Source organism: Hippocampus zosterae, chromosome 21 (assembly GCF_025434085.1).
Source record: "Hippocampus zosterae strain Florida chromosome 21, ASM2543408v3, whole genome shotgun sequence".
NCBI lineage: Eukaryota > Metazoa > Chordata > Actinopteri > Syngnathiformes > Syngnathidae > Hippocampus > Hippocampus zosterae.
In genome coordinates this window covers 8,813,331-8,834,384 of record NC_067471.1, presented here as the reverse complement: position 1 = coordinate 8,834,384, position 21,054 = coordinate 8,813,331, and the positions used below count along the sequence as shown (strand labels likewise).

The window sequence follows — 21,054 nt, the reverse complement described above, 5'->3', positions numbered from 1 at the left end:
CGTCACGTGACAGGTTGAGCCGTACACCGTGTAGTCGTGACGCAGGGCAATTTTCCATCTGCAGCTACTAACAATGTCCACCAGAGGTAGACAATGCTTTTTTTTCTGACCGTTCTATGAGTTTTAAAGCGGTATAATAAAAACATAGACGTTATTCTGCTTGGTGAATCGCACTCGGTCCAAGTATTATGACATAACTGATGTCTTCGAAGCCAACCGAAGACTGCCGAAAATGTGCAGGCGTCTTTGAGCAGGGCTTTACGGCCGGGACGAGTGAAGTGCATTTGTATTTTTTTTTTTAGCATTGCCAATCACTCGGCTGCAGAAGAGCTCAACGTTTACAAGCCCAATCTACGAACAGACCCCGAGCATGAGAACGCCGTGAACCAGGCTGGCTAGCTCCGCCGCGCCCCGTGAAGCTTTTCTTTTGAGCTGTGAGCGGCTTCCTCGGGAAGCAGCCCTGACCGTCGGCGAGGTAAGACGCCGCAACCGCCGTCAGCTGCATGTCTGGGCGAGGAGGGGGCCAGGGGGGGCTCTTTGTGACCGCCGGTAGCATAGCCGTTTGGCTAGTTAGCTCCCGAGCTAGCGTCACATTTCGCAGAGGCGTTCGCTTAGCCAAGTGTGTCACCAAACGTTAACGCTTAGCAAACGGATAAAGGATAAGAAGACGTTGGTTTTGCGTTGCTCGTGAAGATTTCTGAGCATCCCAACGCTTTAAAACTGCAAAAAGGGCGCCGTTGTTTACATCTGTATTTTTCCACTTGCGCCTTGATTAAACCGATCGGGTTGTCCCGACAAACATGGTGGAACTTTGCCAAAGCTAACGAACGTTTTCTTCTTGTGTGCGGTTCTCATGCAGGACTAAAATAGAAGCGAATATTGGGCTTCGAAATATTTGTGTAAACTCAAGCAATTAAGTTAGTCATCTTTCTGACACTCAAACGGATGCGGGTCTGATCCCGTAGTGGGGCAAACGGAAAGTCCGGACCCTGTGGGGGCGCCGCCGTTGCATCCCGCCATTGGATTTTCTTTGGCCATCTTTAGCCTTGCACATCTTAAGTGGGCAGGTGCGCGCGCGTGTGTTGTGTGTTCAGCCTTCCATTTGGCAGCCTCGCACTTTTTCCAGTGCGGTGCAGGAGATGTAACCGGCACCCATCATAAAATATGGAGCGCCCACAGGGAAGGCGGCTCAGGTTCCACATCGCGACTTAGCAGGGGCAGGGAGGAGGGTTCGTGTTTTCCTTCCGAGCGAACTTGCAAAATCCGCAATAGTCAAGTGACGATTTGCATCCAGATCAATTTGATCATGTTCATTCACAAAATAATCAATCGATTAGTAAGATAATGATTTGTTTGTCACCTGCGAGGTCACCCAAAGATGCCAATTTAAAGACAGCTGCGAATTACGGCATTCGTCATATGTGGGGAATTAATTCCGCCTTGCACTTACCACTCTGTATTCTTGCCGACTCTCCGAGTTCACGCCCCTCCCTTGTTGAAGGGCCTCTCTGAGTGTCAGTCAGTATGAATGCGACCGCGCTAAGATAGAGGATTGACACTTTAGACAAATTCTGGCCCGTCATGCTTCCTGTTGCTATAAATGTCTTTTTTTTCGCCCCTCAGGCTGTGTGAAAAAAACATCTTCAAATGTTGTTTCCTTCCTGCTTGTGTCGTTCCTCGCATAGCCTTGTGCCGGCCTTCCCGCTTTGGCGCAAAGTCCAGACTTCCTTTAAATACGTGACATCATCTCGAGGGGTGGCGGGGCTGGGGGGTCCCGAGCCTCAGAGAAGCTCCAGTGTTTTCGCACCCGTTTGGGTCCGCGGCCTTACTCCGCGATGGTGGAAGCGTGCTGTGCCGCGACGTGACGACTCCCGAAAAACGTTTGGCCCTTTGCGTTTAAAACGCACTAGCGACATGTCTTGTGTACGGCCATCCCGCAAAAACCGGGCGTGCTCGCCCAATTTTCGAGGGCGGAGCCGGCGCGGGCCCTTTCTCGCCTCATTTCATCCACGGCTGTGTGATTCAGCACCCTCGCAGCCGCAGGCGTTGCCGTCTCTTTGTGCGAGCGTGTTACAAGTAATTCCCAGTGTGTACGCGGGCGCCCGCCCCTCCCGTTGTTAGTCGGCACACGCCTGCCTCGGAACAGGCAGTCTGTCAACTCGCACGTTTCTCTCTTGCGCTGTGTGATTTATTTGTTTATTTTTATTTTTTGTCATTTGTGTCCCCCCACCCCCCTACCCCATCCAGCCTAAGATGCCCCAGACGGCGAGAGGTGACATGTAAATGGCTTCCAAAGTAAAAGATGCCGTGGTGTGGTACCAGAAAAAGGTAAGAAGCTGCTTCGATGGCAACGTCTTAAGCCCCCGCTTGTTGTGGACCTCTGGAAGTTGTGTCACAGCGTCAGCTTTGTGGACTTTTTTTTTTTTGTGCGTGCTGAGGAAATTGAAGCATGCGCTCGTCCAAAAACGTCTTTGCCAGGATGACGAATTAAGATTCTGGGTCCCCTTGCCAATATTTTAGACCGAACGCGTTCCGAATACAAAATGGGCCGGCGAGCCGGCGTCAGGTGTCATCTTGTTCCTTGGTCTCCGATATCGGTTTCCACCATTGCTGCTCCCCCCTCTTGTCGGACGCGCAGTTAAAAATGAAACCTTTCCTGTGACAGGCGCTTCAGCTGACACACACACACACCCAGTCAAATTGTTGGCGCGAGCATAACGGCTGAGTCACGAACGACAGACGGGTGACATGCAAACACAGCGCGGACTTTATCCAAATTGGATACGGCAGGTGTTTTCCGTATTGCGAAAGGGGAAATGGGGGGGTTAAAAAAAAAAAAGTTTTTGCAATACGTTCTGTGCGCTCCCGCTGGTCCACACATATTATTCTGCTTGGGGGGGGCGAGAGGGGTGAAGTGCCTTCAGAGCGCTGGCAGCAAAACAAACTCTGCGCTTCCCAATTGCCTAGCCGCAATTGCCAGCGAGCCCCAAGAAACCCAAGCGCAGTGCGAAAAGGCCGGTAGAGCAAGCAACGAGAAAGTGACATGGGCCCGCCCCCGAATTGTTGCCCAAAATGGCAACCTCGGGAGAGCGCTCAGAAAATGGGTCACACGTGCGTTGCCGTGACCACACGGGGGAAACAAAGCAGGGGGTTAATCTTCAGGCCACAACGTGTGCTGTCTGACCCAAATTCCTTCCAGGTTGTTTGCTCCCGCGGGCTTCCGCCACTCGCTTTCTGGCTAATACATGTAATAATAATGAAAATAGGCCCGGTAGTCCAGTGGTTAGCACGTGGGCTTCACAGTGCAGAGGTACCGGGTTCGATTCCAGCTCCGGCCTCCCTGTGTGGAGTTTGCATGTTCTCCCCGGGCCTGCGTGGGTTTTCTCCGGGTGCTCCGGTTTCCTCCCACATTCCAAAAACATGCGTTTGGACTTGAAATGCTCTGTTGAATTTGAAGTTGACCTTGTGTAGGGGGGGGGGGGCTCAGGAATGTCCATGCATGTCATTTTGATTCATTTCTTCTTTGTGTGCAGATTGGCGCCTACGACCAGCAAATATGGGAGAAGTCGGTGGAGCAGCGGGAAATCAAGGTGCCGTTCTCTCCGTTTTTGGGGGCCCCGCGCCGCCTTCATTTGTATTTTTTTTTCCTGTTTCTTTCAGTTCTGTCTGCTCCCTCCCCCATCGCCAACCCTTTTGTCCGTCCGGTGTCTTCCTTTCTTTCTTTTTCTTTTTTTTTTTTTTTAACCATTTCCTTTCTGCCCCACTCCCTCCTCTTCGTCTTCACCCATCCTCCCTGTCAATCGTCCTCATCTTCAGTTTATATCGCTGGTGAGTATTCAGTGGCAGCAAGCACGGCGCACGTCCGCCCCGCCCCGCCCCGCCCGCCCCGCCCCGCGGCGTAGACTTAGCAGCACTGCGATTTGCGGTCCGTCTCAATACGGGCCGGCCTGTGTTTGGTGTGTTGTCACCCGCACGCTTGCGCACCACCCGGTCGACTCGAGAGATGTTCTCAATGTGTCTTGACGGCCGTTATAAAGATAAGAGGCCGCAGATAAGAACACGGGCGGGCTGTTTGTAGTGCGACGAGGAGCTATCGATCTCCTCGTTTGGATTGGCCCCAAGCGGGACCGCCGCCACCCGCGAGTCGTTTAACGAGCGAGCGAGAGTTAATTATGTGCTTGACCTCAATTAAAGAAACTTTGGCCTGCAGTGACAAATGTCGCATTTAGAAAAGAAGAAAAAAAAAAAAGACTCAAAGTGACTCATTTTGCGTTGCGGCCGCAGGGCCTGAGGAACAAGCCAAAGAAGACGGGTCACGTCAAGCCAGACCTCATCGACGTGGACCTGGTCAGAGGTGAGACGAGGCCGACCCGACGGCGATAATGACGCCGGCGGGGGCCGCGCAATCATTTCTGGCCGTCCCCTCCCCCGAAAGGCTCGGCCTTTGCCAAGGCCAAACCGGAAAGCCCGTGGACCTCGCTGACTCGCAAGGGCATCGTCCGCGTGGTCTTCTTCCCCTTCTTCTACCGCTGGTGGATCCAGGTCACCTCCCGAGCCGTCTTCCTCTTGCTGCTGGCTCTCTACCTGTTGCAAGGTCAGAAGCAAAAAGTCGTCTCGAGGCAAAGCCCAAATCATTGTTGGGGAAAAAAAAAACAAACAAACAAACAAACCCCTGAACCCCCCCCGCCCCTGTCCTCAGTGGTGGCGGCCCTCCTCTACGCCAGCGTCCCGCAGCCCCACGGCATCCCCGCCACCGAGGTGTTCGGCGCCATCTGGCTCATGCTGCTGCTGGGCACCGTCCACTGCCAGATCGTCTCCACCCGGACCCCCAAGCCGGCCTGCGGCCTCGGCGGCAAGAGACGCAGGTGACCCGAAAACTTGCTCACCCGGTCGTTTGGTTCGTCGAGAAGGAGAAAAGCTGACGGGACGATGGACTCTCTCTTCTTCTTTCCCGACGGCAGGAAGTTGAGGAAGGCGTCTCAGATGGAGGTGCACAGGGAAGGCGAGGGCTCCAGCACGACCGATAACACGCAGGAGGGGGGGGGCGGCGGCGGCGCACTCCTACTCGGCCTGCGCCACAAACAGCCTGAGCGCTCTCTTCCACGATTTCTGGCAGGATCTTTGTAAAGCCGGGTGTGTATTTATTTCCCTTCCTCCTTTTTTTTGGAGGGGCGGGGGGGGCGTGGCCCAACGGGAGGCCTCGTTTGCGCCGCTCGTCCTCATCCTTCAAAGAAGAATTTGTGGCTCACTCCACCAGGTCCAAGAAGTCCAAGCTGTCCATCGACAAGTCGACGGAGACGGACAACGGCTACGTGTCGCTGGACGGCCGCGTGAGCCACCGCGGCGGCGAGGACGGCCTGCGGCTGCGCCGCGAGCGACGCTGCCAACTCCTGAGCCGCCTGGACGAGGCGCGCTGGGCCGCGCGCGGGCCGCCGTCGCAGGCGCACGCCGTCCGCGCCGGCGCCGCCCTGCACCACCTCGCCGCCGCCAGTAAGGTGAGACACCGGCCGCGCCCCCCCCCCCCCCCCCAATCCGACCGCGTCGTCATGACTCTCGCCGGCGCGCGACAGGGGGCGGCCGCGTCGGATGAGGCGTCCAGCGAGGAGGACCCCGAGGCGTCTTACGCGGCCCTCCGCAGGGGAGTCGAGAGACTCGGCGCCGACTGTGCGCTGCGAAACCGCAAGAACACGCACTACAAGAAGCACTACATCGTGGAGGTGAACACTTAAAAAATTTTTTTTTTGCTTTCATAAAAGCTCGGACATGCTACGAATCGGCTTTCGATTGCAAAATAATCATCGATCTATTGAGCAAAGTGGCGGTGGCGGGCGTGTCCTTCCTCTGCACCAGGACGCTCCCAAGTCGGGCACCAGCTGCAGCTCCCGCTGCTCCAGCCTTCGGACTCCGGACTCGGAGAGCACGCGGCACGAGTCGGAGACGGAGGACCTGCTGTGGGAGGACTTCTTGCACTGCGCCGAGTGCAGGTCGTCCTGCACCTCGGAGACGGGTCAGAAAGAGCCGCGAGATGGGGCCCGAAGCCCCCCCCCCCCTGATTTCCTCGCGCGCCGCCTCATTGTGAGACTTGTCCTCGACAGACGGAGAAGGAGGAGCCGCGCCCGTGTGCCCCCCTAGCAAGAAGGAGTACAGAGACGACCCTTTCCATCAGGTCGGCCGACGCAAGACGCGGTCGGGATGCCTTCATCCCTTCGTCAATCGATGGCAGCCATTTTGTATCCTTAGGGCCACGCCCCCTGGCTGCACAGCTCCAACCCGGGCCTGGAGAGGGCGAGCGCCATCGTCTGGGAGGGAAACGAGTGCAAGAAAGCCGACATGTCCGTCCTGGAGATCAGCGGCATGATCATGAACAGAGTAAGTGCGGCAAAAAGCCGCGCCGAGGCGCGCTGGCTTCGGAACCTCCAAGGCGTTTTTTGTGGTTTTTTTGGGTTGCAGGTGAATCTGAACAACCCGGGAATCGGTTACCAAGTGTTTGGCAATCTGGCGTCGGTCACGCTGGGGCTGACGCCCTTCGCCTTCAGGTAAGTGCGAATGCTCGACGACGACCTCGGGCGGGCACGCGTGACGAATCTCTTTGGCCGCGTTGCGTCGTCAGGCTGGCCCAGCACCGCGACTTGGACCAGCTGAGCGCGCTCTCGGCCAATGAGCTGCTGTCGGTGGCGCTGGGGGGCGGCGCCGGCTCGGACGCGCTGGTGCTCACCATGGTCACGGTGAGCTTCGTGGTGCGGGTGTGCCTCACCTGGCTCTTCTTCTTCTTGCTAAGCGTGGCGGAGAGGACCTACAAGCAGGTGAGGCCAAGATGGCGGCGCTATTTTTTTTTTTTTTTTTTAAATCGCATCCCTATCAAATCAACGTGAGTGCGTGTACGTGTGTTTTTAGAGGCTGCTGTTTGCCAAACTCTTTGGTCACCTGACCTCAGCCCGAAGAGCCAGGAAATCGGAAGTTCCTCACTTTCGACTGAAGAAGGTCCAGAACATCAAAATGTGGCTGTCGCTACGCTCATACCTGAAAGTAAGACCCAACACGTCCGTCCCGGTGAACGTAATTGGCTGAAAAACACTCGATTAATTTTCAATGTCATTCAGCCCCAATAAATAAATTCTACGACACCGCGATGGCAATTTTAAACGAAATTCCTTCTGATGTTTCAGCGCCGAGGCCCCCAACGCTCCGTAGACGTCATCGTGTCTTCTGCCTTCTTGTTGACGCTCTCGGTGGTCTTCATCTGCTGCGCTCAGGTGAAATACAGTGCGCACACACACACACACACACACACACACCCTGTTGTCACCGCGGTGATTCCGATGACGATTGCTTCGCCGCCGTCCTTTTGTGGCGCAGTTGCTGCACGTGCACGAGACGTTCCTGGAGTGTCACTACAACTGGGAGTTGGTGATCTGGTGTTCCAGTCTGTCACTCTTCCTGCTCAGGTTCGTCACGCTGGGCTCGGAGACCAGCAAGAAGTACAGCAACACCTCCATTTTGCTCACCGAACAGGTGAACGAAGACGCACACCCAAGTGTACACCCGCATGCACACCCGCGTGCACTTTGCTTCATCATGCTTATTGTGCTCGTGTCAGATCAACTTGTATCTCAAAATGGAGAAGAAGCCCAACAAGAAGGAAGAGCTGACGCTGGTCAACAACGTCTTAAAATTGGCAACCAAACTACTCAAGGTGTCAAATGATTTAATCAATATATCAGAAAATAAGTTGCACATTGCTGATTTTTTATTTTTTTTTGCATTGCAGGAGCTGGATAGTCCGTTCCGGCTGTACGGTTTGACCATGAACCCTCTGCTGTACAACATCACGCAGGTGGTGATCCTGTCCGCCGTCTCTGGAGTCATTTCAGACCTGTTAGGATTTAACTTGAAGGTGAACGCAAGAAAATGCACACAGCACCGCTTGTGTGTTCGAGTGCCTAACGTGCGTGTCTGTTGCCGTGCGCAGCTGTGGAAAATCAAGTCGTGACGTTGAGATGACTGAAAAAGACGACGGCGACGCATCCTCCGAGTGCTTTGACCTTCAACAAGCTATTTACCCGCCCAGTGTTTTCACTTTTTATTTAACTTCCACTATTTATGACATCACACGTTTGCTCCCTTGAGCCTAAATTATTATATGTTTGTCATGAATTGGTTATCCGCTCAGTCTGACGTTTGAATTTTGTTTTATTGAAATGTATGGCTTATTTTTGTTGTTGTTGTTGTTTGCTTTAAAAGTTACTCATGTGTTCGGTACAATTTTTCAGTTCAACATGAATGTTGCAGCAAAGCAGTCATGTGACACAATTGGAAAGGAAAGTAAAAGAACACACACGTATGGCTGGTTTTCTCGCATTCTAAATGGTCTCAAGTTGTGTTCTTTGATTTTTATTTGCCCATTTCAATCAACAGCATGTTTGACAGTATTTTTCATTCCCATTTTCTCCTTGAGCAGAGTCCGAACAAATCTCGATGTAAACTGAGGTTTTGGGGAGCCGATGTGATTGGTCGGTTTACATGCATCAGTATTAGCTTGTGATGTCGAGGCAACCGGTTTCTTGAGAGCAAAAGACCATGCACTTTAAACACGTGGATAATTTGCGTCAGTCTCATCAAATTTAAATGCTGACATCATGTGTTAGCATGTTGCTAACGCGATTTGTAATTGTGTGCGTTTGAAGGAGACCAAAGTGCTTGCTTTTACTGATTGTTTGCCCCTCTTTTTTCTCTTCTGGTAAAAGAATGTATTTGCAGCTTTAAATTGGTTTTGTCAAGCTGTAGTTTTTGTGTGTGTGGTTTTTATGTGCTTTTTTTTTGGGTCTCTTTGTATTTTTTAGTTTGTTCTTCACACTTGTGGGGAGAAGAGGCATGTTTGAATATGTGTTTTATTTTTTTAAGCAACAAAGAAGTGTATGTTGAAACATGAAGTTCAGACGGTCCAAATAATTTAAACGTTTGAGAGGGATTCTAATAAAATCCGAGCACTGAATGGTACACGTGTTGTGTTGTCATTTTGCGTTTGTGAGAGAGAAAGAACAAAAAAAAAAAAAGAAATGCGACAGAGAGAGGGAGAAAACATAAGTTTGGGCTCACGGCCCGGATGTCGTTTTGTGTAACAGTAACAAGGCTGATTTCTGGAGCAGTTTACGTCGCTCAATCGAGACGCGCAAGAATCACAAGTGCCCTGTATTAAGTTATTCGGTGAAGTGTACTCCTTTAATTTTTTTATAAACAAAGCAAATTAGGAAGGCATTTTCACCACAAAAAAAAACCGAAAAAATACTCCCAAAATGTAAAAAGCTGAAATGACGTACAGGTCCCGCGACATAGGCGGAAATGACGTATGATTCCGCGACACATGTGGGAATGACGTTGAAATCGCTCCGACACATGTCGCTGCGGTAAAAATGCGTTAGCTCTGACTGAAATTTGAAGAATTAATTTGGAATATTGTGGTTATCCAATGTTCGTGTTGCCCTCCTTGCAAAAATGTTATTAGAAGCGGTGGACGCGGATGAAACGACTGTCTTTCAAGAGATTGCCGGTAAAGATTGAATGACTCTCGAGGCCGGCACTAGTTAGCCTGCTAAGCTACTATAGAAGCGTTTGATAGCATGCTCGTTAGCAATACGTTTGGAAACAGCAAACACTGAGCTCATACCAGAGGGAAATCACTGGCTTATGGATGAGTCTCCTCACACACGTTAATGCGAGTAGTGCTAATTTACACTCACGTGGACAATAATTGGAACAAAAACTAGTCAATCCATCAATGAAATGTTACTGTATTCTGTACAAGTAATAACGATATGATCATTGTTCTTCCTTTCCCCCCGCGTTTTTCCCCCTCTCCCTACCTAGTGGTTTCCTTTCTGAACTCTGTAAATTTCTCCAGTGCGGGACAAATAAAGTATATCTTATGATGATTAAACATTGATTCGGTTTCACTGTCGTAATGCCATGGCAACTCCAAAGAGGCCAGCGACAAACATGAGTGTGACACCCCTGCTACAGGGTATACATTTCTGAATGCCCATACATGCAAATAAAACCTACGTCCCTCTCAGCCTCTGTGCAGGTTCAGGTGGAGCCAGTGGGCCGCTGGTTCGAAGCATACGTGAAGAGGAGAAACCGGACCGTGTCAACCTCCTTTCAGGAGTTGGAAGAGGAGGAGGAGTCCTCCGAGGAGTCGGATGATGAGGACTTTCAGTTGGAAGAGCATCCCATGCTCCGATCGCTCGATCCAAAAGACTGGAAGGTAGGGGTGGGGGCAACCGACAATTTGACATTTTTCCACTTACAGTTTGCCTTTTTGTTCCTTACTTGATAGAATCAAGACCACTACGCCGTCCTCGGTCTTCCGCACCTGAGATACAAAGCCACTCAAAAACAGATCAAAGCTGCCCGTAAGTATGCCTCACATGCCCTTTTTCTATGCTAACGTGCGGTTCTCGCGCAGCTCACGGTTAGCGGAGCAGTCGCGACGTTCCCCCTTGGTCACATTCTCAATTGTTTCTCAACAGACAAAGCCATTGTGTTGAAGCACCATCCGGACAAAAGGAAAGCTGCCGGCGAGCAGATTTCGGAAGGCGACAATGACTATTTCACGTGCATCACCAAAGGTGCGTGACATTGCGTTTGTTTGGAGGGGGGGGATCGCTACTCATGCTCCCCCCGGTGATTGTTTACGCCCGCCAGCCATCGAAACCCTGTCTGACCCCGTGAGACGGCGAGCCTTCGACAGCGTCGATCCCACATTTGATAACGGCGTGCCCTCCAAGGGGGAAGGCAAAGAAAACTTCTTCCAGGTGTTTCCCGCCGTCTTTGAGAGGAATTCCCAGTGGTCGACCAAAAAGCATGCGCCCAGCATCGGCACGACAGAGTCTTCCTTTGAAGAAGTGGACAATTTCTACTCCTTTTGGTACGTGCGGCATACTCTGGGGCTGCGCCGCCATCCGTCGGCTTGATTCTTGTCAAACCGTTGTGTGTTCGTCTCGGGACGTTTGAATTTCTTTCTGTTGATGCAGGTACAATTTTGATTCCTGGAGGGAATTCTCATACCTGGATGAAGAGGAAAAGGACAAGGCTGAGTGGTAGACCTTTTTTTCGCACTTGAAAAGCAATCCGTCGGCCCTTCCGTGTCTGACGCGCCCTTCCTATTCTCTCCCCTACTCCGAAGTCGAGACGAGAGGAGATGGATCGAAAAGCAGAATCGAGCTTCCAGAGCTCAGAGGAAGAAGGAGGAGATGATCAGAATACGAACGCTAGTCGGTACAGAGACGACAGACGTGGCAACACCTCGCAACGCGTGCGCTTGAGGAATCACCCCAAGTGGCCATCCTGCGTTTGTCCAACACAGATACGGCCTACAGTTGCGATCCGAGGATCAAGAGGTTCAAAGAGGAGGAGAAAGCCCGCAAGGAGTCCGAGAAGAAGGCAAAAGTCGAGGCCAAGAAGAAAGAGCAGGAAGAAAAGGAGCGAGTAAGTCGTCCCGGCGGGCCCGCTTGGAGCTCCATGAATGGCTTCACGGCAGCCTCGCTCGTTTTTAGGCCCGCCAGGCCGAGATGGAGGCGGCTCGTTTAGCCAAGGAAAAAGAAGACGAAGAAGCCAAGCAGGCCGCCCAGCTGGCCAAAAAGGAAAAAGACATCCAGAAGAAAGCCATAAAGAAGGAGAGGCAGAAGCTCCGAATTTCCTGCAAGGTGGACTCCCGGGCCGACTTCTTTGCTCCAGACGCGTCTCCTCGGACTAACCGCTCTGCATCACATCCCACAGAACTGGAATTACTTTGCGGACAGCGAGGCCGAAAATGTGAAGATGATGGAAGAGGTGGAGAAGCTCTGTGACAGGCTCGAACTGGCGAGGTAAAAATATTGTGGCGGCGTCTTTGTTACCCGCACAGGCACAAAAAAACAATCCGGCTTTGGCCGCGTGACAGAAGTTGTCCTCGTGTTCACTCGCAGCCTGCAGAGCCTCAATGAAATCCTGGCCTCCGCTTCAAAGGAGGACAGCAAAGTGGCGGTCGAGAAGCAGGTAAAAAAAAAAGAAAAGGCGGGCGGGGGGGGGGGGGCTGTGTCCCCCCCCTTCAGCACACCCCATCTCTCGCAACGGGCCCTTCCTTGCAGGTGCAGGAGGTGAACGTGCAGCTTCAGAGGGAGCGGGACGCCGAGGTGCAGGCGATGCAGGCCTCTCGCGGCGCCGAGCAGCCCGGCGGAGGCGGCGCAGCGGGCGGGGGTGGTGGTGGCGGGAAAGGTTGGAATGAGGAAGACCTCCAATTGCTCATTAAGGCCGTCAACCTCTTCCCGGCTGGAACCAATGCCAGGTGAGATGCGGGCCTCGCGTCTGGACTTGACCTTTGTCGACCATTTAGGGGGAATACTTGCTGTGTGGACATAGATTTGTATTTGCATACATTGTGTGTGTGTGTATATATACTGTATATATATGTATATATATATTTATTCTCGCCCCCCCCCCCCAGATGGGAAGTTATTGCCAACTATATGAATCTACACTCCACAAGCGGCATGAAGAGGACAGCGAAAGACGTCATCAACAAAGCCAAGAGTTTACAACGGCTTGGTAAATAGGGAAAAACACTTTGATTTGGTCTGACATATTTCTGCATTTTTTTTATTAATTATTTGCCATTGTGTGGCGCGCGGCTCCTTTGAAAAGAAATTGTTCTGTTATGTAGTACGACCATGTATAGTAAGGCGTTTTTAGCTTGAAAAAAACGAGATAGTCTAGTAAGGCGTTTTTAGCAAAAAAAAACGACCATGTATAGTAAGGCGTTTTTAGCTTGAAAACAACAACATAGTATAGTAAGGCGTTTATAGCCCAACAAAACGACCATAGTATAGTAAGGCGTTTTTAGCCCAAAAAAATGACAGTATAGTAAGGCGTTTATAGCCCAACAAAACGACCATAGTATAGTAAGGCGTTTTTAGCCCAAAAAAATGACAGTATAGTAAGGCGTTTATAGCCCAACAAAACGACCATAGTATAGTAAGGCGTTTTTAGCCCAAAAAAACGGCATAGTATAGTAAGGCGTTTTTAGCCCGAAAAAAACGACCATGTATAGTAAGGCCTTTTTAGCCTGAAAAAAAACGACAGAATAGTAAGGCGTTTTAACCCAAAAAACGGCATAGAATAGTAAGGCGTTTTTAGCCCGAAAAAAACGACCATGTATAGTAAGGCGTTTTTAGCTTGAAAAAAACGACCATGTATAGTAAGGCCTTTTTAGCCTGAAAAAAAACGACAGAATAGTAAGGCGTTTTTAACCCAAAAAACGGCATAGAATAGTAAGGCGTTTTTAGCCCGAAAAAAACGACCATGTATAGTAAGGCGTTTTTAGCTTGAAAAAAACGACCATGTATAGTAAGGCCTTTTTAGCCTGAAAAAAAACGACAGAATAGTAAGGCGTTTTTAACCCAAAAAACGGCATAGAATAGTAAGGCGTTTTTAGCTTGAAAAAAACAACCATGTATAGTAAGGCGTTTTTAGCCCCAAAAAACGACCATGTGTTTTAGCGAAAAAAAACGACAGTATAGTAGTCCATGACAGCAATGACTTTTTACTTACTGTTGTCTTTTCAGATCCATTGCAGAAAGATGACATCAACAGAAAAGCCTTTGAGAAATTCAAGAAGGAACACAACTCGGTGCCAGCCACCGTTGACAACGCGGTGCCGTCAGAGCGCTTCGAAGGTGAGTGTGAAGTAAAGTGGTCCCGTCTGCGCGCCATGAGGTTTTTTTTTTTTTTGTCAAAGCTTGTTGTTGTCCTTGTATGATTCAGCTCCAGGTGGTGATGGAAGCGCAGCCCCCTGGACCACGGAGGAACAGAAGCTTCTGGAGCAGGCCCTCAAGACGTTTCCGGTTAGCACACCTGAACGCTGGGACAAGATTGCCGACGCTGTCCCCGGGCGAAACAAGAAAGACTGCATGAAGCGCTACAAGGTGAGGGAGAAAAGCTGGCACGGTCGTTGGTTTGGCACGCAATGACCTTTCCACTTGAACTGGTGCAAATCGTCCTGTTGTGACTGAGCTGACGAGTCCGTTTTTTTTTCTGGTAGGAACTGGTGGAGATGGTAAAAGCCAAGAAAGCTGCACAAGAGCAAGTGGCAAGCAAGAGTAAAAAATGACAACAGAGTCAATTATAGAATCATGATTATTATTAGAATGTTGTGTTGTTCTTTAAAAAACAAAAAAACAATTGTATTATATTTATACATTTGAGTGTGACCCTGGCGGTCGACTGGTTCGTGCTGGAGTGTGAGCGCAGAGGTGTGGGGGTCAAATCCAGCTCCGGCCTGTCGTGCCCTCATGGTCTCTTCCTGCCAGCGTGGGTGTTCTTCGTCCACCCTCCCATCCATTTTCTCATCTGCTTCTCCTGGCAAGTGTCGCGGGGGCGTGCTCGAGCCTCCCCCAGCTGTCTTCCGGCGGTCGGGGGAGAGGGAGGGGGGGTTCGTGCAAAGGGATCATGCGACTGTAGCACAACATCTGTCTGCCGATGTCCTCGCAGATTGGGGTGGAGCCTAGAATGAGAAAAAAAATAAAAGAAATGTCTCTCATCATTCCTCGTTACCGTCGAGATGCAGCAAACTTGTGCCGTTTTTTTCAAGCAAAAAATGCCTTACTTTACTATGTCGTTTTTTTCGGGCTAAAAACGCCTTACTATACATGGTCGTTTTTTTCGGGCTAAAACGCCTTACTATGTTGTTTTTTCAGGCTAAAAATGCCTTACTATACTATGTCGGGTTTTTTTCAGGCTAAAAACGCCTTACTATACATGGTCGTTTTTTTCGGGCTAAAAACGCCTTGAATGTGCACCGTTTACATTTGAATTTGTTCTTAAAAATGCTTACCGTACCTCCACCGCGTCCCGATGTCCTCGGGGTATCGAGGAAACCACAGTCAGGTGGTAACAGTTCAATCAAAGCGTTGTACCCACCAGTACCTGCCCAAGTCTCCGTAAGACACAGAAAATCACCACTGTCTTGCCAAAACACAGCCGAATCTCCGACGTGTTGTTGAACCAATCAGTGAAGTGCGGAGAAGAGGTCGGCCAATCAGTGAAGCGCGTCCGTGCACATATATGTAAATATATGAAGAGAGGTGGACGTGAGTGAGGACAGGCACGCACCTGGGTGGGTCCGCCTCTAACAGGTACAAGCACCTGTTTAAAATGAGAGTATGAGCATTATCGTGCTAATGGTTTCCAAGAACCCCCGAAAAGGAATTCCAACCGCTGGACATCGGCTTCAAAGTGAAGTTGCGAGCGGCATGATCGCTGGCGAACACAGCTTCACGAAGAGTGGGAGGAAGCGCCGGGCTAGTTACGCCACAATCAGTGAATGGATTGTGGCTGCTTGGACGAACGTATCTGCTAGTACAGTTGTTCGAGCTTTTGGCAAAGCCGGCATAATTTCTGTGGAGCCACATGACGACGAGAGTGACTCTGACAACGAGAGGGAACCCGGCGGTTTGGATGGATTACCGATACTTGCACAATTGTTCCGAGAGTGACTCTGACAACGAGAGGGAACCCGGGGGTTTGGATGGATTACCGATACTTGCTCAATTGTTCAATTCGGACACAGAAGATGACGACTTTGATGGCTTTCTGAGTGATGATCGAGCAAAAAAAAAACGTGAGTACCTTGTAAATAAAATACACCCGAACTCGGTTCTGCTTTCTTTGCCTTTTTAAAAATGTGTTTTAGCTTTGAGCTTCAGTGTATGCTTCAAGCTAACGTGTTAGCATGCATGCATGCCGTATGTTTAAGCGTATGTTTTACCACTGTAAAACTGCGCCCATTAGTACAGTGCGTCCTGTGTATGTGTAAAATACAGAAATGTCACCCATTAAGAGACTGTGCCCAACCGTACGGTGCGTCGAATAGTAGTGAAAATAAGGTACATGGTCGTTTTTTTCGGGCTAAAAACGCCTTACTATACATGGTCGTTTTTTGGGCTAAAAAAGCCTTACTATACATTTTTCGGGCTTACTATACATGGTCGTTTTTTTGGGGCTAAAAACGCCTGTTTTCTTGGTTGTCGGTTTTGTTTGTTTGTTTATTGAACATAAAACATATACAGTAATAATTTGACAGAAAATAAGGTAGATAAAAAAGTAAAAATGAAAGAAATCAGTCTTAATTCAACACTTTTTTCTTCTTGACTGTCCTTCCAAGTAGTCCACCTTGTCCGTTAATACAAGCATGCCGTCACATACTTTGTAGAATTCCGTTTGCATGTCTTTGGAATGGCCAGTTTGACAGATTAGATTTTTTTTTAATGTCGTCTACCTCTTTTTGGGTAAAGTTGATGCTGGTTTTTATTTCTTGGACTTCCCTGGTAAAAGTGTCAAGTCGTGAGTTTGTTGAGTCTATTATCATCTTGACAAATCCTTTGAAATTTTCCTGTTGTTGCAAGAGCGCCGTAAAAAGTTCTTTTTGTTGCTGGAGTAATTCATTTACTTGAGAATGAATTTTGTCGGGTCTCGTTGCTAGCTGGTTGTATGCTAGTTTGTGACGTGTCCAGTAGGCTTGCTGCTGGGTGTTTCTAACGTGGCAAGTGGGTTTACCGGCTCCCTCACGCTCGCTGGCATTTGGTTGGTTGGTCTCTGGTCGTGGGTTCCAGCTGCGTAGCGACTTTTCGCAGTTAGCTTCCGTGCTAACGTCCGCGGTTAGCTTCCGTGCTAACGAGCTAGCGTTTAGTCCGGTTTTGGTGAAGGTAAAATAATTTTTTTTAAAAAAAGTGGTTCTGCTCATTTCTGATCAAATATAGGCCCACCCTCGTCCTCACCAAAACTAACCCAGCCCTCTACAAAAAAAAAAAACACTTCCACGCTAACATGCTAACACTTGTTTCTTAATCATCTTGCTCCAATTAGCAGAAGCTTTGTTGTGCTCTTGTTTTTAGTGTACTAATGAAATGATTCCCATGTGCCCCCCCACTAGTGCTGAAAACAAAAGGAGTTCGCCGTTCTCAACACGCAACCTTCGAGACTCAAGATGTCGACAACTCCACCGCTTTCCAACGGCCTGCCCCCGACCCGGTCGGAACCGCAGACGCCGTCCGACAACAAACTCACAATCCACGCCGTCAATCCAATCGTTCCAGTCCACTCAGGAACCCGTTTCCTGGTTTCGCCGGGCCGAAGTACAATACCGCCTCAGAAAAGTCACAGATCCGAGAACAAAAGCGGACTACGTCTTGGAAGCCATCCCCGACAGCGTTTTCCAGCACGTGTCGGCATGGTTGGACCAGCAAGACGACAAAATCACGTACGACTCGTCGAAAGATCACCTGCTGAAAGACTATACCCTTACCATCGGCGCCCGCGCCAAACGACTGCTCGCCATGCCCAGTCAGGATCTAGGCGACCGCACAGCTCTGTTTGTGGAACGAGATGCAGTCACTCGCCCGACTACCCGGCGCCGATCCGTCTACAAGCCAGCCTCGCAAAGTCGACCTCATGCGCGAACTATGGCTACAGTCCATCCCGTCCTCAGTTCGCGCCGCCCTCCACGACGCCAATACGCTGTCAATGTCCGCACTAGTCGCCAAAGCCGCCGAGAAGTCGACGCCGGTCGCCGCCGCCTGCAGCGCACTACCCCCGCCCAATGAGGACGCAGTCATCAATGCCGTACGCCACCGTCCAGGCCCGCCGCATGATCGCCGTCAAGCTCCGCCCCAGAACCAGTGGTCCCGCGGCTACATGCTACCGTCTGGTATTTGCAGCTACCATAACAAGTTCGGCACAGACGCGAGAAACTGCCTCACGAACTGCAAGTTCTCAAAAAACGCGACGGCCACCCGCCGACAGTAACGCCGGCGGCGTGGCGCCCTGATCACAGTTACGTTTGTACAACCGCCAACCCGAACCAGGGGTTCTACGTCACCGATGCCATCTCCAATCGCGAATTCCTGGTCGACACCGGAGCATGCCGCTCCATCTACCCCGCCACAGACCAAAACCGACGTCACAACCAGCCACGCCAAGTCAAACTCGTGGCCGCCTGTGGTACGCCCATCGCCACGTATGGATGCCGCCGCATCCACATCAAGATCGCCAACCGCCGATACGCTTGGGACTTCATTGTCGCCGACGTGAGGACACCACTGCTCGGAGCCGATTTCCTCGGGAACTCTGCAAGAAAGCATCCAGTCCATGGGCGTCACCGCTGCCCATGGTAAAAAAAAAAAAAAAAAAAAAAAAAAAATTAAAAGACTGACATCCTCCAACTGCTCCGCGACAACGGCTTGGTAGTACGACGAGACAAGTGCGTTTTCGGCGCGTCGAAAGTGGAATTCCTCGGTTACGAAAATGGACGTTTCCGGAGTCCGCCCCCTGCCCGCCAAAATCGACGCCATCTGCAAGTTCCCTACGCTGAAAACGATCAAGACTCTAAAAGAGTTCAGTGGGATGGTGAACTATTATCGTTTCCTGCCTCGCCTCGCCCACGTCATGGCCCCGCTATACGATGCGCTCAGCGGCAACCCAAAACACCTGAAATGAACCCCCGCCCAGAGCAAATCCTTCGACGCCACGAAAGCTGCCCTTGCCAAAGCCGCCCTTGCCAAAGCCGCCCTTGCCAAAGCCGCGACATTGACATTACCGAAGCCGGCGGCTCCGCTTCAACTGACTACCGATGCAAGTTGCCTGGGCTAAAAACGCCTTATTATACTATGTCGTTTTTTTCGGGCTAACACGCCATACTATAATAAGGTGTTTTTTTCGGGCTAAAAAAGCCTTACTATACATGGTCGTTTTTCTCGGGCTAAAAACGCCTTACTATACTGTCGTTTTTTTCGGGCTAAAACGGCATACTATAGTAAGGCGTTTTTTTTCGGGCCAAAAAAGCCTTACTATACATGGTCGTTTTTTTCAAGCTAAAAAAGCCGTACTATACATGGTCGTTTTTCTCGGGCTAAAAACGCCTTACGATACTATGTTGTTTTTTTCGGGCTAAAAAAGCCTTACTATACATGGTCGTTTTTTCGGGCTAAAAACGCCTTATTATACTGTCGTTTTTTTCGGGCTAACACGCCATACTATAATAAGGTGTTTTTTTCGGGGCTAAAAACCCCTTACTATACATGGCCGTTTTTTTTCGGGCTAGAAACGCCTTACTACGCCTAAGTCGACGCCATCCGCAAGTTCCCTACGCCGAAAACGATCAAGAGTTCACTGGGATGGTAAACTATTATCGTTTCCTGCCTCGCCTCCCCCACGTCATGGCCCCGCTATACGATGCGCTCAGCGGCAACCCAAAACACCTGAAATGAACCCCCGCCCAGAGCAAATCCTTCGAAGCCACGAAAGCCGCCCTTGCCAAAGCCGCCCTTGCCAAAGCCGCCCTCGCCAAAGCCGCGACATTGACATTCCCAAAGCCGGCGTCACCGCTGCACATGGTAAAAAAAAAAAAGACTGACATCCTCCAACTGCTCCGCGACAACGGCTTGGTAGTACGACGAGACAAGTGCGTTTTCGGCGCGTCGAAAGTGGAATTCCTCGGTTACGAAATGGACGTTTCCGGAGTCCGCCCCCTGCCCGCCAAAATCGACGCCATCTGCAAGTTCCCTACGCTGAAAACGATCAAGACTCTAAAAGAGTTCAGTGGGATGGTGAACTATTATCGTTTCCTGCCTCGCCTCCCCCACGTCATGGCCCCGCTATACGATGCGCTCAGCGGCAACCCAAAACACCTGAAATGAACCCCCGCCCAGAGCAAATCCTTCGAAGCCACGAAAGCCGCCCTTGCCAAAGCCGCGACATTGACATTCCCGAAGCCGGCGGCTCCGCTTCAACTGACTACCGATGCAAGTAACGTTGCCTGGGCTAAAAACGCCTTATTATACTGTCGTTTTTTTCGGGCTAACACGCCATACTATAATAAGGTGTTTTTTTCGGGCTAAAAACGCCTTACTATACATGGTCGTTTTTTTCGGGCTAAAAAAGCCTTACTATACATGGTCGTTTTTCTCGGGCTAAAAACGCCTTACTATACTGTCGTTTTTTTCGGGCTAAAACGGCATACTATAGTAAGGCGTTTTTTTCGGGCCAAAAAAGCCTGACGATACATGGTCGTTTTTTTCGGGCTAAAAACGCCTTACTATACATGGTCGTTTTTCTCGGGCTAAAAACGCCTTACTATACTGCCGTTTTTTTCGGGCTAAAACGGCATACTATAGTAAGGCGTTTTTTTCGGGCCAAAAAAGCCTGACGATACATGGTCGTTTTTTTCGGGCTAAAAAAGCCTTACTATACATGGTCGTTTTTCTCGGGCTAAAAACGCCTTACTATACTGTCGTTTTTTTCGGGCTAAAACGGCATACTATAGTAAGGCGTTTTTTTCGGGCCAAAAAAGCCTGACGATACATGGTCGTTTTTTTCGGGCTAAAAACGCCTTACTATACATGGTCGTTTTTCTCGGGCTAAAAACGCCTTACTATACTGCCGTTTTTTTCGGGCTAAAACGGCATACTATAGTAAGGCGTTTTTTTCGGGCCAAAAAAGCCTGACGATACATGGTCGTTTTTTTCGGGCTAAAAACGCCTTACTATACATGGTCGTTTTTCTCGGGCTAAAAACGCCTTACTATACTGTCGTTTTTTTCGGGCTAAAACGGCATACTATAGTAAGGCGTTTTTTTCAGGCCAAAAAAGCCTGACGATACATGGTCGTTTTTTTCGGGCTAAAAACGCCTTACAAAAGGTTGGATCGAGGGATGACTTTCAATAGATCGCAGCGAGGGAGCTGCTCTGCTACGTACGACACCCTGACCCAGAATCAGGTCGTTTGCAAGTCATTTAGCACCATGCTCTCCACAAACATGCGGTGTGATAAACCGGAGAGGGGGCACCCATCATCCGGGCGCACCCCAGCCCAGTGTCGAACGGCGTTCCGCGCGGCCGGAGCCGCTAACCTTGACCAACCGGGGGGCGGCGGCGCTACGGTATCGGCACGTCTAGGCGGGATTCTGACTTCGAGGCGTTCAGTCATAATCCCGCAGATGGTAGCCTCGCACCATTGGCTCCTCAGCCA

At 50.3% G+C, this 21,054-nt stretch overlaps 2 protein-coding genes and 1 long non-coding RNA gene across 3 annotated transcripts; all 3 read left to right on the top strand.

Annotated features, from left to right (window-relative positions):
* The first annotated feature begins 126 nt into the window (after positions 1–126).
* LOC127593714 (protein PHTF2-like) lies at positions 127–8,997 on the top strand. Its single transcript, XM_052055327.1, is given in 22 exon segments — positions 127–475; positions 2,248–2,328; positions 3,534–3,590; positions 3,817–3,828; positions 4,285–4,354; positions 4,436–4,594; positions 4,700–4,865; positions 4,962–5,049; positions 5,051–5,133; positions 5,258–5,495; positions 5,571–5,717; positions 5,851–6,007; positions 6,096–6,166; positions 6,241–6,369; positions 6,451–6,536; positions 6,611–6,803; positions 6,895–7,026; positions 7,167–7,253; positions 7,357–7,512; positions 7,598–7,693; positions 7,769–7,894; positions 7,970–8,997. Coding segments are annotated over 21 exon segments (2,319 nt in total). The 5' UTR covers positions 127–475; positions 2,248–2,283; the 3' UTR covers positions 7,991–8,997.
* Positions 8,998–9,344: 347 nt separating this feature from the next.
* On the top strand, positions 9,345–14,214 carry dnajc2 (DnaJ (Hsp40) homolog, subfamily C, member 2). Its single transcript, XM_052055332.1, has 16 exons — positions 9,345–9,547; positions 10,071–10,261; positions 10,334–10,409; positions 10,527–10,625; positions 10,702–10,924; positions 11,031–11,096; positions 11,183–11,274; positions 11,363–11,484; positions 11,553–11,702; positions 11,776–11,864; positions 11,964–12,033; positions 12,126–12,322; positions 12,482–12,582; positions 13,599–13,709; positions 13,798–13,958; positions 14,075–14,214. The coding sequence occupies exons 1-16, from the start codon at positions 9,493–9,495 to the stop codon at positions 14,141–14,143; spliced, it is 1,872 nt and encodes a 623-aa protein (XP_051911292.1). The 5' UTR covers positions 9,345–9,492; the 3' UTR covers positions 14,144–14,214.
* A 4,230-nt stretch (positions 14,215–18,444) lies between these two features.
* LOC127593731 (uncharacterized) lies at positions 18,445–20,607 on the top strand. The gene is made up of 2 exons (XR_007960480.1): positions 18,445–18,998; positions 19,908–20,607. It is a non-coding gene; the product is annotated as an uncharacterized LOC127593731 (long non-coding RNA).
* Positions 20,608–21,054: the final 447 nt, after the last annotated feature.

What these genes read in the sequence shown, in the direction of transcription:
- dnajc2 (XM_052055332.1), top strand. Translation starts at nt 9,493, where the DNA reads ATGTTATTAGAAGCGGTGGACGCGGATGAAACGACTGTCTTTCAAGAG. An exon ending in GACAGGCTCGAACTGGCGAG is followed by an intron (nt 11,865 to 11,963) that starts GTAAAAATATTG and finishes GTTCACTCGCAG; the next exon opens with CCTGCAGAGCCTCAATGAAA. An exon ending in ACTGCATGAAGCGCTACAAG is followed by an intron (nt 13,959 to 14,074) that starts GTGAGGGAGAAA and finishes TTTTTCTGGTAG; the next exon opens with GAACTGGTGGAGATGGTAAA.